Source organism: Parasteatoda tepidariorum, chromosome 1 (genome assembly GCF_043381705.1).
Source record: "Parasteatoda tepidariorum isolate YZ-2023 chromosome 1, CAS_Ptep_4.0, whole genome shotgun sequence".
In the NCBI taxonomy this organism is placed as follows: Eukaryota; Metazoa; Arthropoda; class Arachnida; order Araneae; family Theridiidae; genus Parasteatoda; species Parasteatoda tepidariorum.
The window spans coordinates 85026882-85044815 of record NC_092204.1 but is presented as its reverse complement, the minus strand read 5'-3'; the positions used below and the strand labels follow the sequence as shown (position 1 = coordinate 85044815).

Below are 17934 nucleotides of genomic sequence, written 5' to 3'. Positions count from 1 at the left end.
TAACTAGATCTTCTAGATGGTATGTCAATGGTTATGGACCGCCCCTATCAATGATCAATTAACATCAACAGAAAATTGATAGAAATGAGAAATTTTTCTTCTTTTTTCTTAAATCGCATGATCTTAAACCGCAGACATGATTTTTCAATACTTGTATATTTGTGGCAGAAATTTAGGAAGCATTATTGATAATAAAATTTAAAAAAATCTTTTTTGTAAATTAAAGAAAAGACAGATATATAGAATAAGAAGATAAAAATTAATTATTATAGTCATAATATTAACGATGGAATCTCAAATTAAAGAACTACTTTCTAACACAAAAGTATTTAGTAGACATATTTCCATTTTTTGTAAACTTTTTTTTTTTTGCCACATGAAATAATCTGAAAGTTAGAGAATCAGTTACTAGAGCTGATTTGAGAAGATGATTTCTAAGTATGCAAAATAATATGGAAGAAGGACTTAAATGATAAACAGAGATAACACTCTCTTATCGTGTTATCGGAGACGTATTTCGTCTGTGATAATAAACTCTTGACTTTTAAATTAGGGCACATTTTTCAATACGAAAATTGTTGCCTTTTAAAGAACCTAATCACTTTAGCTTTTTATAAAACTGAATTTTAGGTATATAGGTATGTGGGACAATGATTGAATTACTCACCTTGAAAATAAATAAAAGATTAGATAGTAATGGCCTAATTTCTACCATTACAAAAATTGTAAATACAATTAGGAATTTGTGTTAGAATCATGATGCTTAATAAAATATTAACTGAAGTCATTAACGCTTTGTGAGATGTCAATGAAAAATAAATTTTATGGCGTTAGATATTAACAAATATTTTGGCATTATTCTTACAAAGTATACAATATATTTCATAAAGGCTATTCTTTTTTTTTTTTTTAATTCATTTAAGTAGTATAATGGATCACGTGTTTATACCTTAAACTTTTGTTTGAATATGCCTGGTACTCAGCCTTATTACTACATGTTTATTTCAAGTATTTTTTTTTTAATAGTTTCAAACATAGACATTTTACAAATGTTCAGGATCAACTTTTTTGCTAATTGTGTTAAATGAAGTCGTTCATCGATTTTACTTCAATTTTTGGTTAACAAAAGAGTACTACTCCATTTTTACGAACACCGTGGATATGTGTTTTTATTTTTGTTACCCCTTTCTTCAGGTTTATACACTTTACTAGTTAGTGTATGAAGGATAAATTTAACAACTGCTGTGACTATAAATTGGTGATCAAAATGGGCTGTAGGTGACGTAGAGTAGAACTCTCTACCTATGGCAATATGGCAACACTTCACGTGCTTACCCAATTAGCGTGTGGAAAGTCATAGAGGAAGGAAGTATGTTAGTTTCTCTCTTGATTTTCATATAGATCAAACTCTTTTAAGTTGGAAAACTGTATTGAACTGAAAACTACATAAAACATAGTTCTAAAGAAAAGTATCATGGAAATTTTAAAAAAATATTTTTATTATATAAAAAGGAAAATATTAGGAAAAGGGAAAATATCGTAGTACATTCCTATACAACTGAAAAGAGGATGAGAGGGAAGGGAGAAGGGCTAAAGGCATGAAACCGGTCTCACCCCAGATGGCGTATTCGAGTGTTGCGATCACCAATACTGAAAACTTTTTTTAATGAAAAAAAATAAGTACCAAAATTCATAAAAAGCTACAATAAAGTAGATTGGAGTCCAAAGTAATAAAGAGAGAGTGGATAAGCAAATCAGCAGGATCCTGAGCAAAATCCGAGAGGAACAGCAAAAGCAGTCCTGTGAGTTGGCGAGAGCAGCGAGCAGGATGCAGAACTAGTTTAAATTTAATAGAACAAAAATAATTATTTGCTCTGAAATTTTATGTAAAAAAAATAGATAATTTAACCTACAGAGAAAGTATATTTAAATTTGAAGCGTGATAACTAGCAAAAACACGTTATCCTAAATCATTGAAAATAATTAGAAATTTGGGTAAAAGCGCAAGCAGTTTTCCTCATCGGATTCGCATCACTGAAAGATCGATGTCGCAATGGAAAGTGAACTACAACTACGACTTTCACTTCTTTTGTTTTGTAAACGTTGAAACAGCTTGACGTGATAGTCGTTAGTGCTTATTCAGCCCTTCTAATTCTATTCAATTCTTTATAATTTCCAAGATGCGTATTTTAATAATAAATAATTATTAATATGATTCGTTCAGTTTCTCCTCTGTTTCAGTCTCTTTTAGGGACGCTTTTTACATGGGCCGTTACAGGCGCTGGCGCCTCTTTAGTGTTTTTATTTTCATCTACCAAAGTGATTATTCATTTATTTTGTCTTTTTAAAAATTAATAATTTTATTTTAATTTTTCAATATGTATTTTTTCTATTGTAGCATAAGCTTTTGGATTCCAGCTTAGGTTTTGCTGCTGGGGTAAGTGTATTTTGTTTGTATCATATCTTCATTCTAAATCATTTGCTTACATAGGTTTTATTTTTTTCTTCATTTCTTAAATTTTTAATAATTTCTATTAATTTTTTGTATTTGTTTCAAAATTGAAGTGAATGTAGCAAAAATCATATAGGGTTGCTTAGTTGTTAAATTTTGCAAATTCATAGTGTACGTTTGTCTTAGTGAGTTAAGTGTTTAATGTGCATTGTCAATTCCCTCTTGCAAAATTACATAAATTTTAAATTTACAATTTAATGTTATTAGATTTATGATTCTTTTTTTCAGTAAAACTGAATTCTATTATATTCTTAATGAATCTCACATTAAATCCATTTTGGATTAAAATGGGTTTGTTAAAATGTACATTTTAATCTGTAAATATTTATGCAAATTAGCTTTATTCATATATCTTTTATCAGTTTTAATTTTTGAACATCATTAAATATTTTAATTCTTGTAGAGTTAGATATTGTAAATGATTATAAACGAAGTGTTGTAGATATTTGCGCGTCATAAATTTTTTTTGAGTATTTTATTTATAATTTAAAAAAGTTATTGCTTAATTAGCAAATTTCCAGGTTACTATTTTGGTGCCTATTTGTTTTCTCTCTGGGAATAAATTCATTGTATTTTTTCAATACTCTTAAATCGTTTTCTGTCAAATATTTGTTTTAAACTTTTTTTTCAAAAACATAAATGCTTTAAGATTTAGGCTACACTTTAGGATTAAATTTTAACTGGTTGAAATACCATGTCTCCAAATTTCTGGTCTTTTTGGCCAGATCTTATATGCCGTCATATGTGAAAAACATACTAACTCCAGTTTCTAAACATATTATCCAGTTCTTTAACTTACAGAAAAAACGAATTCTGTCAGTTTTACTGGTACAAATTTAGAATTATTTTGAAAAACATGTTTGTCACTTAAATTTTGGTATCAGTGTACTTATTTTAAATTTTTTTTAAACAGGTTATGATGGCTGCATCATATTGGTCTTTACTGAAACCAGCTATTGAAATTGCCACAGAATCTATGCAATATGGCTCTGAAGGAGAATATGTTTTTATTCCAGTTGCTGTGGGATTTCTCTTAGGAGCTGCATTTGTTTTTTTAACAGATTTATATTTACCTTGTTGTGTAAGTAATTCCTAAATCTTGTAATGCATCAAACTACTGATGTTAATAGTCAAACTATAGATTTGTATATGCTGGTATATTTTGTTTATATCTTTTGTGGTAATCAGGAGTAGAGCCAGGAGTTCTTTTAGGAGAAATTTGAGTCTGTTAATAGACCCTTCACTAAAATTTTTATCATGAAAAAGAACTCTTTGCAAAATAGTTTATTATTAAAATGAACCCTTCACAAACTTTTTATCATAAAAATGGTTCCATCAAAAAAACAAAGGCACTAATTTATAATTTTCAAACAAAATCTCCTCGAAATACTTGTTTTTTGTGCTTCTTCCCCCCTTAAAAAAACTATTTTCACTTATTTACAAAATTATAAATAGATTTTTCACTACTTCATGAAAACGAACTTTTCACAAAAAGTCTAGAATTAATTACGCATGAGAGCTTATATGTTATAAGCAAGAATTTACATTTACTATATGTTTCTGAATATAAACATCCCTGTGTATGTCAAAATTTAAGCTTTTTCTTTGAAAATTTACCATATCAAATAATCCATATCAATCATACAAAAAATAAGTCATAATAACTTCATGGATAATTTTCAACTTCCCTTTTCGACTATTCAGACTTACTTTGATCGTTTGACCTTTGCTCTGAAATAAAAACCTATGATAAGTCTCAGAGATTCTTTCTTTTGTACTTTTGTTTTCTCTTTCTCTTCTTCCCAAGCCTTTTAACTACCAGTCTGGGTTGAGGTCTTGAGCCATTTGACTTTGCAGAAAAATAGAAGTAAATTACAAATTAGAGCTATTTGAATTCGGAAGTTTATCTGTATATCTTTATCTGATGGATTTCTGTTCTAATTTGTAAAGTCAGAACAGTTAAGTGGATTTCCTTTCTTTACTTGACTTCTGTATTCAACTTAGTGTTGGCTTTAACTTTGAAACTTCAGGAATTACAAAATATCCATTGCTGGCATTTCTTTTTTATACATACACATCACAAAAGCAACTCTTCAATTTCCAGTATTTGCTGTTTTCTTAAAATCATCTGTTCACCTTTCCCTTTCTTATTCCTCAATATTTTATCCTTCATCGCTTTTGTAACCAACGGGAACCAAATCTTTTGTTCGGTTTGCTTCTAGTTGTGAATCCTTAAATTGTTTGCTGTTTTAATAAGGAAAAATGAACGGTAAGAGAAAAAGTTTTTTAAAGAAAATATTCTTTTCTTATTGTCATTTCTATGTGTTTTATTTTTGCTTGTAGCTGTAAGTCCTTTCGTAATTGTTTGCTGTTTAATGAGGAAACATAAGCGATAAAAGGAATATTTTTAAAAAAAAAAATATTATTTTCTATAATCATTTTAATGTGCTTTATTTTTACTGTTAATTTATTTTTTATGTTTTATAATTTCTGTTTCATGATATTTGGTAATTTACTGCTAATGCTCGACCAATAAAAAATATATTTGTTTTTGATGCCTTGCATGGAATTTTAAAAAGTTAACAGATCCGATTCAAAAGTTATGACCTATATATGGAAATATATGGTATTTTTATTTTCATGTTTTAATTGTCAATTTCTATGCATCAGTTTTTGGTATCGACTTTATGCAAATCAGGTCTTCAGTGTTTTCTCTTTCACTTTTGTTCAACTTTAAGTTATTTATCTGTATTTTTATGTTAGTTATTTATATGTAGGTTACAATAAACTTTGTATATTCTTTTCTTGACTTTCAGTCTTCATTCGTGTGTGAAAGGTGACAATCTTTTAATTCAAATTTATTGATAAATATGTTGCTATATTGATTGTTTGCTTAATGTAAATGGAAGTAAAAATGAATCTCAGGCTTTTAAATTAACTCACTTAAAATTTGAGTTACTTATTTTTATTAACTGTTTTAAAAATGAAAAAAAAAATAATTATTCAATAAATAAGTTACTAAAGGAAATGCTTATTTAATTATGTATTTATAATTAAAAGAAGTTTATCTATGCATAATCCACCACTCATTTTTCAGATTAATTCTTGCCCAACACTGTAGAAACTAATGCTGGGAGTAGTTGGAATATTACTATTGTGATAGATTGTGAAAAAATTACCAATATTTTCCAAATGTATCTAATTTACATTATATTTATACAAGTCAATATTTTTGTTTAAAAATTAAATTTGTCAACACTCACAATAATATTGTGTTTTATAGTTATCCATTGCAATAAAAGTCCTGTTATTATCATATTTGATATTTATCATTCTTCACTAATAATCACAACATTATAATTGTTGACAATTATCCTAAAATCTGATATTTATTGTAAGAGGTGATATTCACAATTGGTCTAGAAAATTTTTATGAAACATCATTAGCATGATGTCTAAATGATTTTGATATTTTACAATATATTGCTCTGCTCTAAGAGGAACAAGTTCTTTCTTAAGTGATAAGTTAGTGATAATAACTAAGATGAAATATTATGTAAAAATGCATTTCACATATTGCCAATTACTAAGATAAAATGCTTCAAAAATGTTTTAGTATACAAAATATTTTTTTATATTAATTTTTAAGAAAAAGTTCTCTTATGCTGACGTTAGATAAGTTTTTATAACATAAATTACTGTTTATTTGTGTTTGTCCTTTTTTAAACTGTATTTGTTCATTTTTTTCATAGTGAACTGAATTTTTATAATTTTAACTCTTTGATACAGAATTTTTATTAAAAATTTTTTTTCTCAATTATTTTGTATTAATTTTGGTCAAAATAAGTGAAAAATATTATATTTAAAATTTCAATAATTTCTGATTTAGAAATGCAGCACGAAATACCAGTGTCAATTTCTGCATTAAAGGTGAAATCTTCCAAATAGATCTCACTTTCAAGCAATAATTTTTCAAATTTGCTGTTCTTCAGATCTAAGAGATACAGTTATTTGTCATTGAAATTTCATTATTTAACCAATTCAATTATTAATAAATATTTGAATATGAATGAAAAAAAAATTTCAAACTACTTTTTTTGTATTTTATATTTTACTACAAATATAATTCCAATAATCTAACATATTTTTTAGTAACTATTAGACTGTTTTTTACTATTAAAAAAATATTAAATCTATTTTTACTTGTAATTATAGTACCATAAAAATATATATAAAAGGGACACTGGTGTTCCTTTTGTTTCAAAAGATCTCTGCGCCAATGTACTCTGTATCAAAAGGTCAAAGATCCCTCTGTACCAATGCTTATTACTAATGTGCCTGAAACCTGGAAAAGATTTTCTACTATAATTTAAGTGTACAGTTATTTATATTATCATATTTGTCATGTACTAACATCTTGTTATTGAATGCATATTATAAAATCTATCACTGATTAATCTAATTTGATTAAACTATAAAATCTATCACTGATTAAAAGTGTTATAATTATAAATATTACAAATCACAAAAATATATCAGTTGTTTTACAAACATATTTTGAAAAGAATTTCTTTTTTCTATTTCATGCTTTTAGTACATTTGATTCTAACAATAAGAACCAACTGTATTAATACTAATGTTCTGCTTTATCAATATTTTCTTTAACATTTTCATATATTTATTATCCTTTTATTCATTTATTTATAATAATAATAAAAAAGAGCGTAGAACATTTAGTTGGAAATGTCTCTACATTTTAACTTTTCTTTTCATTTACAACATTCCGACCACAAAAGCTACAATTACTGTTAATTTTTTCCTAAATCCTCAGAATTTTTGAAAAAAAAAAAGAGAATATTTACTGAGTTAAAATTTACTTTTATATTTATGAGAATTCAAGTTATTTGATCATATCAAATATTTTTACCGACAATTTATCAAAACTATTTCTGTAAACTGCTATTTTTAGTTGGAAAACACTTCTATTTCACTATTATAAGCATTTATTAATATTGTTGAAATAATTCATTGAATGACAAAAATGTTTTTGCTAATGAAAGTGTCTACTATTTTCAAGTAGCATAAGTATAGCTTTATTATTATTATTGTTGTTAGAATTGCTTTGGATTTATTTTGTAGTTGAATAAAGAAAAGCATAATATTTGTTTATTTTTTTCTTCAGGAAAATCTTGCAAAATCTACTTTACATTCTGATGCATTTGATGACCCGGTGAATAATGGAATGTACTTATCTAAAAGAAAAGAAAGTCATAATGTTTATGACAATTTATTATTAAGTAAGTTTCATTTGACAAGTCAAACTTCTTTTTCAAAACAAAAATATTTTTTTTTTTAAATCTCAATTAAAAGGCTAGTATGAAATACAATTTTTAATCAATAATATTTATATTTTTTGCCATTTTTTTCTTAGTGTCAGATATAATTTTTAAAACACAAATGAGATTTTTTTTTTTGAAAAAAAAGAGCAGTTTTTGCAATTTTATAGATAGGTACCGTAATGCCAGTGTCTTGGCACTGATGATGGTATTTTTCTTTTAGTAGTACTGAAAAATATAGAAATCAAATTAATTTTTACATAAAAAATATTGTAAAAAGCACTATCTTCACTCAAGCAATATAATGAAAAAACTATTACAATATTTCCCTGTAAAATATATCACTGTATGCAAATTGATGCAGTGTATTATTTGTGACGAAAAATGGCAGACAATGTGTAATAGTTAATTTATTGATATGCAACCTGAAATAAATTATATCTACTACATTTTTTTAAGTATGGCGTTCTTTATTGTAGGAAAGAATTTCTATTTCTTTAATAAATACTATTTCAATGATACTAAAGTTTCTGTTCTGTTATTGATCATATCCTACAGTGATATACTTCATAACATTAAATTATTTTCAAAAAAAGGTTTTGGTAGTTTACAATAGAGTTATGCACATCCAAGTTTAACACTTTGTTATACAAATTAAGCTAGTTGGGAGTTTTTGATATATATCTAGCTTGTAATTCATTAGTATGTTTGGATTTATATCTAATTGGATTCTAAATTAGTTTTATAGGTTAATTCTTATCTATAATTCTTGTTATTATCTTTATCAGTGAAAAACACAAGGAAAGTATGTCCTAGATCTATATTTTACTCTTTACTTTTTTGTTTTGTTTCATATCTTTTAAGCACAAAGATAATTCTTTAGTTTTTATTGTTTTTTTTTAAATGAGTCTGTTTAAAAAAAAAGAGAAATTGGAAGGAGTTCTAATTCTACTTTTCAGTTATACTAAAAATACATAAATAATGTAATTTTTTAAAACTCCTTTTGGCACTTCAAGTGTGGTCATAATCTGCCACAATCTTGGAAAAGAAAAAAAAAATGTTTGTCTACACAGCAATGTTTTCCCCACAGTTTTTCAGTCTTTCTCATTTCCCAAATCCCTGCCATGAAACTGAGGAAAGAAAATTCATTTTATTGTAATAGTTTTTCTAAATGGTTTCAAGATATAGTTTTATTTATTTATTTTTTTTGCTTTGTTGTCACATGGCCAATTAGTAATTCATGAATTTTTATGTTGAATTTATATAAAATTTGTTTGCAAGTGTATAATTTTTATTGTTTGTATTTATATCTGAAACATTTTATAATCACTGTGTATTGTTCTTTTAATATAATAAATAAATTGATTTTTAGATGACTATACTGGTAACAATCTGCATAGGAGATACAAGCAAAACTTTGACAGACGAGACAGCAGTACCATTGAGATTGATACAGCAAGCTTACTAGATGTTCGATGGAGAAGAATATTACTGTTAATTATTGCAATTACAGTACATAACATACCAGGTAACATACAATGTTTTCCTGTGTTAATCTCATTCCGATGTCAATCTCAGTTGACCCTTATTGTTTACTTAATGCTATTTGTGATTTTTAAATGTTTTTTTTAATCGAATTTACTTTTCCTAGCTATTTATTAGTTTCAAAATAGTTAGTGTTATTATATAGTTCAAAATAGATTCAGACAAATACAGATATTTACAAGCAGTTGAGAAATAGCTGCAATATTTGGTATAATTGAATTAAATTGTTTTCTGGTAACAGGCTACCACATACATGAGGTTATTTTATGATCATCCTATTATTAAGTTTTGAATTAAATTTGAGTGTTTAAAATCCAAATATTAAAATTTATATTTGTAAATACCTTAATAAAGTTTAGAAATCTCTGCGATAATCGGTAAAATTTGATTGAGTGCTTTTCCTTTAGTGATGCAATATTTATCTAGATTCCATATTTTCTGATCATCCGCGATTTTAGTCTTTAATAAAGTGATCCTCTATTGTGTATATGCAAATATTAAAATTACAGTTTAGACCTTTTTTTTCTTAAAAAATTTAGAAGGCCTTGCTGTAGGAGTTGGATTTGGTGCAGCTGGCAAAACAAAATCCTCAACTTTTGAAAGTGCAAGGTAAGTTTTTTCTTTTTATTTCTTTGGAAAGAAACAATTTAACATCAAAATGACTAAATTTTTTAGGAGCATTAAATATAGAATTATCAAATGTTATTTTAGTAAATTTAGTTATTTTAATTCATGATGTCATTTAACTTCTAGATAAGTATTCTTAATGCAGTTAAGGGAGAAATGTTTTAATTTAAAAGTGGGAGGACATAATAAAATTATTGCATATTAGACAAAAATGGTGGAAGCAAATAAATTGACTATGAGTTTATATCTCATTGCAAAAACTATTCTTACTTTACACTTACATAGTCATGGTATTGATATTTTTACTTTTGCAAATCAAATTCATTTTTTATCTGTATGAGATTTTAGAGCTAATTTATAGGTTTTGTTAAGTGATTGATGTATTCATTTTAAATGAACTAATTTTTAAATAAAATTTATACTTCAGTGCAATCGAAACATCAACGTAAGTGAAGTGACAAAAAAGTCAAAATTGATATTTTTATGTATTTGACATTGTTGTATGATAACCTACAAAAATGTTGCAAAAATTTCTTTCAAAAATCATTTCTTGTCAGTTTTCTGAAATTTTATTTTACTGTTGATAACATTAATTAGCAAGGGAAAGAAAATAGCTGTCAAAGCTTCTTTTTTCAGAATCTATAGTGAAAAACTTACGTTTTTTCAATTGCACAGCTGTATAATGGTTCACATGAGTTAATATATGAGATTTTATTTTTTGAATTAGTTAAAAAAAAGTCGATCATTCCAACTATAAAAATAATTTTTTTTTATCGTAAGTGAATGATTGATGAAAAATATAAAAATCAAGGAAAATGATTAGAATTAAAATTAATTATGAATGCTGATTAACTTATTTTCAGGAATGCCAGACGCATTTAAGGACCTAGTTGGTAAGAATGCAAAGAAAAACATTGAAATGCATTGTTTAATACACTAGAACAAGTTGGCAAAGGTTTCCATCGGGCCCTGTTTACTTTCTCCTACTTGCTTGCCTTATAATTTAATCTTTGCACCATGAAAAATTAATGCTTTTAATTAAGCTATGTATGAAATCATAATTTTACATTTCACTATCTAATGAATCAACAATTAGTTTAATTTGATAAATGAAGTTCATATCAAATTATAGTTCTTGTGGAAATTTCAGATGTTTTGTATAATTTAATTTTTTTTATAACATTTGTAATGTTTATTCAATACATTTGAATATATATATGTTAAAGTTCTGATAGCAAAATAAAAATATTTTTAATTGCCTTTTCTAAAAATGCTTTTTTTTAAACATTCTTAGAATAATTTATTCTGATATTGCTTATTATTGTTTTTATTGGTTTAATTTGTAATCTAAGAATTGAAGACAATCAGAATTTAATTTACTGTACCTAAAACTTTACCACAGTTGTCTTCACTCTTTGAGTAGGCAGTAAATTGAACAGGTTATTTTTTTTAACAGAAGAATGACAGTTCTTCTATAGGTTTATTTTTTTTTAAAGGAATTGTATTCTGATATTAATTTTATTCTCATGGGTTTAATTAGTGATCTGATTGTTCAATCAAAATTTAGTTTGCCCAACAAATTGAACATTGCAATTCTGCTGTTTAATATTGTAATGAAATATTTCTCTGAAAATAAAATTATTGCTAATGATCAAATTTGCAAATTGATGTTGCTTAGCATTAAAAGTAAAATTTGCTGTTTGCATCATAAAATTTACACAGGAGTGTTTAGATTATTTTGACATAGACCTGCACATTGAATTTGTCTGCAAATGTACTTAAAATAAAAGTACTGCAAATGTAAAACTTTAATAACTGATAGGAAAATAAGTCAAGGAAAAATTTTGATATTTACCATTTGCTATACCTAGATGTAGACAATACTTTTAACAATAATTCGATTTGTTTAAAAAATATCGCCCTTCTAATTGTGTGTAATTTATACTGAAACAATTTTAAAAATTCATGATTCTCCATAGGATTAATTATTGGACTTTTATTAGAAAGTAAGCACCAATCTAAAGTGGTGTGTTAAAGAAGAAATGTGATATATCACTTAGAGGCAATGTGATCTTAAAATTTTGGTTTAATTCTTTACTAACCTAGTATTTAGGCAATGTGGTGATAGAATATAAGTGAGAAAAAATCATGAAAAAAACTATAAAGAAAAAATCAAAGTCAAAACACATTAGGAATAAAAATTTATTCCTGTTATAGTATTAAAATATTAAGACTTAAATATTTTTTTTTAGCCTTGTTACTAGTTTTTATGCATTAAATTTCACTGCATTTTTAGAAATTCATTAATATTCTGCATAATTGGAACAATGTTTTTGATATTTGAAAGATTCTTTTTATGTTGTATCAGTTAAAAAAATAGTTAAGTGTTATATTGGTATTTTTTAATTTTAACTTATGTATTTGGTATAAATTTTAGAAATCTTGCAATTGGTATTGGCATACAAAATTTTCCTGAAGGTTTAGCTGTTAGTTTACCTCTACATGCAGCTGGAATGTCAAAATGGCGTAGTTTTTGGTATTATTTTCTATTACTCTGAATGAAGATTTTCATATTTTTTAACATTCGACCCTTAGTTATTCAAAGTTTTATTATTTATTGCTTTTACTGCTGTGTGTATGTTGATGTATAGCACATATAAAAGTTTTTTAAAAATATTTTCATGTTTTCTGAACATATTAATCTATGTAACGAAAAAAAAATTATAATGGTGAACGTGCTATTTTCCAAAAATAATTTATTCTTATTTTTTTTTACACATCTCTTTCATTACAACTTTCATCTTTATATGTAGCACTTAAGTTTTCTTTGTAACTGAGTGCATGTCTAATCGACAATAGTATCCATAGGAAGATTTAGATTTCAGCTTTATATCTAATTTATTTTATTTAATATAAAATTTGCTGTATCAAATTAAATTTTAAAAAAATAATTATGTTTTAATTAAATAAGGGATTATTTAGAAAAAAGGGGGGCTTTTTCAATTGTACATCAAAACAATTTTTACATCTGGTTAACCTTCAGTTTGTTGTCATTTTCACTCTATATCTTAGGTTAGCTATCAAAAAAGCTATACCCAATTTCTTTCTTTATAATTCTGCTTTTAAGTGTCATATATTCCAATCCTTTTGTATTCATTCATTTTTGAATAGTTATACTGTTAAAATTAATGTAATTTTTCACTTTTCTTTTCAACAAGCATTCGTCTCATAAATAATAATCGCATTTCACTTCATTACTTTGCTTTTAGATACTTTTTACTTCATTCTTTTTTTTTTTCATTATTTTTATTTTTCATACTATATTTAAAAGGAACATAATCTATTTTTCCCCCTCTAATTTGTTAAATATTCCTCTAAAAAGTTATAATCATTAATCATTTTTCTATTTATTACTCTGTTTTTAGATGCTTTTTATTCTATTTCTCTACTTTCTTTATTTAAAATGAATGATAATTTTTTTTAACCCTTTTCTTTCTATTTTTAACAGAAATAACCATAATATTATTTATTTTATTTTACTACTCTGCTTTTAGATATTCCTTTATTCTCTTTCTTGTTTACATTTAACCTTGTTATACTGTATTTAAAATATATTCTTTTTTTTTTTAAATAACATTTTTACTTTATTTTTAGCAATTCATTCTTCTTTTCAATTTCCATTTTTTAGTAATTATTTTACACATGAAATGAGTTGTGTGTCTAAAGTTTTTTTTTTCCTCATAAACATTTCCTTTTAGAAGTGATATCACATTTTAATTTTTTGGCTTTATTAACTGCTTTTAGAAATGTTTTTTTTCCCTCTCTACTCACTAGATTATATTTGATATGTTTTATTATGCATCTTATGTACTTTTTTTCTTATTTGTTATACGATACTTAAAATATAAATAAACTTTTTTTCAATTTTGGCAAGTATTCATCTTAAAATTGATGTGACACGATTACTGGTAGATTTTGATAAATATTGACACCTATTTCTTGTTAGAAAATGTGCTTGCTATACATACAGGCTTGCTTAAGCATTTGAGATTAAAAAAGAAAATTGTTATTTCTGTAATACAAGATGTGTCTTTTTTTATATAAGAAATAATACTTCAAATTATAGTTTTCTTACCACATAATGTACATAAGTTTTTTTTATGGCACAGCATCTTATTAATTTTCAAGATTGATCCAATAACTCCTGAAAATATTATATAAAATACATAAACTAAACTCAGTGGCCCGACAGCCTATATATGGCCAAGGCCTACGGTGCCCATCACAGTTTTCTAGGCCTTGGGCTCGAGGTTGGTATTTTAAGAAAAGATCATATCAAACCATATTTATGGCATCCAATCTTAAGTGGGTTTTTCCTCATATTGTACAACCTTTCTTATTGCAAAAATTTGAAGAAAAAAAATAGTGCCTTGAGAGTTTTTTAGATAAATAGATCCAATTATGTACAGATTTTATGATTTATTTATGCAGTTATTTAGTCTTTTAAAAACAATTGTGTTACATTGTTTTGGAGTTAAGTAGGTAAAGAATAATATCTGTTAAGGTCAAGATATCTAATGCAGATGCTATCTCTCTGTTACTCACTTTTTCAGCGTAAACCCCAAAAACAATATTTCAGATTTGTATTTAAAATTTTATCTTAGAAATTCATTTAGAATTTGAAATGAAAGGGCAAAAAAATTTTCAGGAATGGTAGTTCCCCTGTAAGTTTAACCTTTTGACTGCTTGGGCGCATTATATGCACCCAGCGAAAACAATCCGGGTGGTTTTTAGGCCCATGTGCGTTTTGTCCTAGCCATTGGTGTAGACTAGGGGTGCAAGTATGTAACAACCATTTTAAAACTTAACTATTGGTGAATAAATAATATGTGTCAAAAATACAAAATGTTTGGATTAGTTTAGGAGTGAATAAAGTAGTAACAATATTTGGATTGTGTATTTAATTATAATGTCTTTAAATGCTACCAACTGAATTAATGTTGTAAGAAAAATATTCCCTCCTCAACCATTGATTTAATTAGAACAGTTAGCAGTCAAAGGATACTACTTTAATCTCTATTGCTATTATTGGTATATTCTGTATTAATTAATAATTTTAAGTTTCTGGTTTATTAATATTTTTTATTTCAAAATTGTATAGATCATTATGTTTAAGAAACTCCTGGAAATAATTAGAATGATTACATATTTCTCCTTCTGACTTAAATTTGTAAAGTGAGAAACACTATTATGCACTTATAAATTTTTTGTGTGATTATATATGAAGTGTTCTTTTAAATGGCCTAATTCAAAACTACTGGTTCTTATAATATTAAGGTTTGGACAATTGAGTGGTCTTGTTGAACCTATATTTGGAATAGTTGGCTGTGTGGCCGTTACACTGGCAGAACCTATATTGCCCTATGCGCTGGCATTTGCTGCTGGAGCAATGATATACGTAGTAATTGAAGATATTATCCCCGAGGCTCGAACACAGTGAGTAACTAAAATGCATTTCTCTTTCAATTATTACTATAAAAATTATAATAATAGCTAGAAATATAATTCAGTACAAAATAGTTATGCAATTTGTTACATTTTTATTAGCACAATTAGTTAATTCTGAGACAGAAATTTACTTATTTTAACCTTTCCTTCCAAGATTGCTAAGTTTTGTTATTGTTGGTGATGATATAAAATTAATTTAAATATCTGCGCATACTTTTAATTAAAATTTTGATTGTAATAAAAAAAAATAGGAATCTTTCCTTACCTATCACTATACAAGTTCAAGTAGAAAACTTAAAAAAGTAAAAATGTGCTCATCGGTGCAGTTCAAAAATGCCAACAGATTCAGGAAAAAGGACATTGATGGTGGTGATAAAATAATGATAGTTCCCAGTTATTGAATTTTTATTTTTGCTCATAGTCAACAGGTGGTTTACTGTTAAATTTTCAGTTTACAGTTACCTAAGAAATAAATCTAAAAAATCTTGTTTCAAATATTGAAATGAGGAAGGTAAGCAATATCTGAATTATGCATCATGTTTGATTGAACAAGTACAGGAGAGGATATATCAAGAGATAATGTTAGTAACATGAAATGGGTACTGCTTGCCCACTTTGAGATGAGCTTACGTTGCTGTATGGAGATAGATAAATAGTGAAAGAACCAGTTTATACAATAATTTTACTTTCCAGGGTTTATTTCTTACCTCTCCACAAAGTGATCATCAATGTACCTTGGGCAAAATAAAAAACGGTCCACCCTGAATAACTTTCGATCTAATGATTGCATTTTATGTTCTAGAACTCAATCTTAATGATTCTAGGGAGTGATCTCAAATATGCTATTTATAAGTGCAAATGTTATCAGACACAAAATCCTACTTTCTCTGAATAAACCTATCTATTTTTTCAATGAATCCAGATTTCTGACCCCCAATCTGGAAAATATGGTACCTATAGTTTGGACCCCTTAATGTTAATTTTATTTTTTGCCTATTTTGCCAAATCTCAAAAAGTTTTCTAAGTGAAATGAAAACTTTCTGCACACAACTAATATTCGTTTATCCAAAGAAGATTCTATGAAAAATATAACTTTTAGTAAATATTAATTATTTGAAAAAATTTTGAATTGTATGGTACACGATTTTTTACATCATTTTAAAGGATGTAACTTTACATGACAGTATACAAAATATAAATGAAATTGGTCAAACAGTTTTGAGAAATTGAATTTTAAAAATACGGTTTCTTTAAAATTCAATTTCTCAAGAACTATTCAACTGATTTCATTCACATTTTGTACTTAGCAATTTAAAATTTTTTGACTATTATTTAAATAAAAATTAACTAAAAGTTATATTTTGGCTTACTTTTAAGATGCTTAAGTTATGAAACATGTTTTTTCTTCTTCATGAAAGTGTGTTTAGTTTAAATATTTCAGGATTCAGTTTTAAAAAATATTTATTATTATTAAACAAAAATTTACATACTCTTAAAGTACCTGCAACAGGGGTTACCAACAAATGGAAAGAAACGTGTGTTTTACAAAGAGTAGTAATACTTCTTGATAAGATGCATACAATTATGTTGGTTTTCTGTTTGATAGTACATAAAAACTAAGAAATAACTTTAATAAGCACAGTAATTTTTAATAAATAATTAAACAGCTCCAAAAGATTTTACACAAAAAGAAAAAACAATTTTTGGATGAAAGTTAAAATATTATTAAGTGCTACACTTTTTTCAAATGGTCTCTTAACTAAGTCATTTTTTGAGTCAATTTAATTGTTAATAACTACTCATTAAAATGTGTCTCAAACCTTTATGATTGTAACTTAATATGCAGAAAATTTCAGAGCTGGTAAAAAGTGCTGCTGTCCTTTCTTCTATGATAAGGGTTTTACTCAGGTGTTCCATCATGGCTTTGAAGATATACCACTTAATTTTTTTTGCTAACAAAGGCGTTAAGCAGCTAGTTCTCTCATCCTCTTCACTTCTTTTAATATACAACAAAAAGAGTTATTTAAAAAGAAATTTGATAAATGTACAATATATATCAATAGTCACTCAGGTGTTTCGGCTTTCCAGCAGATAAAATAACTTGTAATGTTTATAGTTATTAAAGTTTAATACTGACTTTCATGTATCATATTACAAAATAGTTTTATTAATATTTATTATGCTTCTATTTTTTTCTGCAGTTCCAATGGAAAATTAGCATCATGGTGTGCTATAGTTGGTTTCATAGTTATGATGACACTAGACGTAGGATTTGGTTGAAGCACTACTTGTTGAAATGTTATTTATGTATATATATAAATAAATTATTTTAATATATTTTGTAATCTGATTCTTGTTTTTAATAAAAAAAGATTTGTTTATAAAAACTTCAAAGGAGAGTTTCCT

At 26.2% G+C, this 17934-nt stretch overlaps 1 protein-coding gene across 1 annotated transcript; it reads left to right on the top strand.

Annotated features, from left to right (window-relative positions):
• The first annotated feature begins 2072 nt into the window (after positions 1–2072).
• Positions 2073–17865, top strand: LOC107451403 (Zinc/iron regulated transporter-related protein 48C). Its single transcript, XM_016067478.3, has 9 exons — positions 2073–2319; positions 2399–2437; positions 3426–3593; positions 7695–7809; positions 9221–9376; positions 9933–10002; positions 12458–12556; positions 15358–15516; positions 17730–17865. The coding sequence occupies exons 1-9, from the start codon at positions 2212–2214 to the stop codon at positions 17806–17808; spliced, it is 993 nt and encodes a 330-aa protein (XP_015922964.1). The 5' UTR covers positions 2073–2211; the 3' UTR covers positions 17809–17865.
• Positions 17866–17934: the final 69 nt, after the last annotated feature.

Bases quoted from the DNA above. Each gene is read 5' to 3' on its own strand.
- LOC107451403 (XM_016067478.3), top strand. From the start codon at position 2,212: ATGATTCGTTCAGTTTCTCCTCTGTTTCAGTCTCTTTTAGGGACGCTT. The intron at 3,594-7,694 runs GTAAGTAATTCC...TTTTTTCTTCAG, and splicing joins ATTTATATTTACCTTGTTGT to GAAAATCTTGCAAAATCTAC. The intron at 15,517-17,729 runs GTGAGTAACTAA...TTTTTTCTGCAG, and splicing joins ATCCCCGAGGCTCGAACACA to TTCCAATGGAAAATTAGCAT.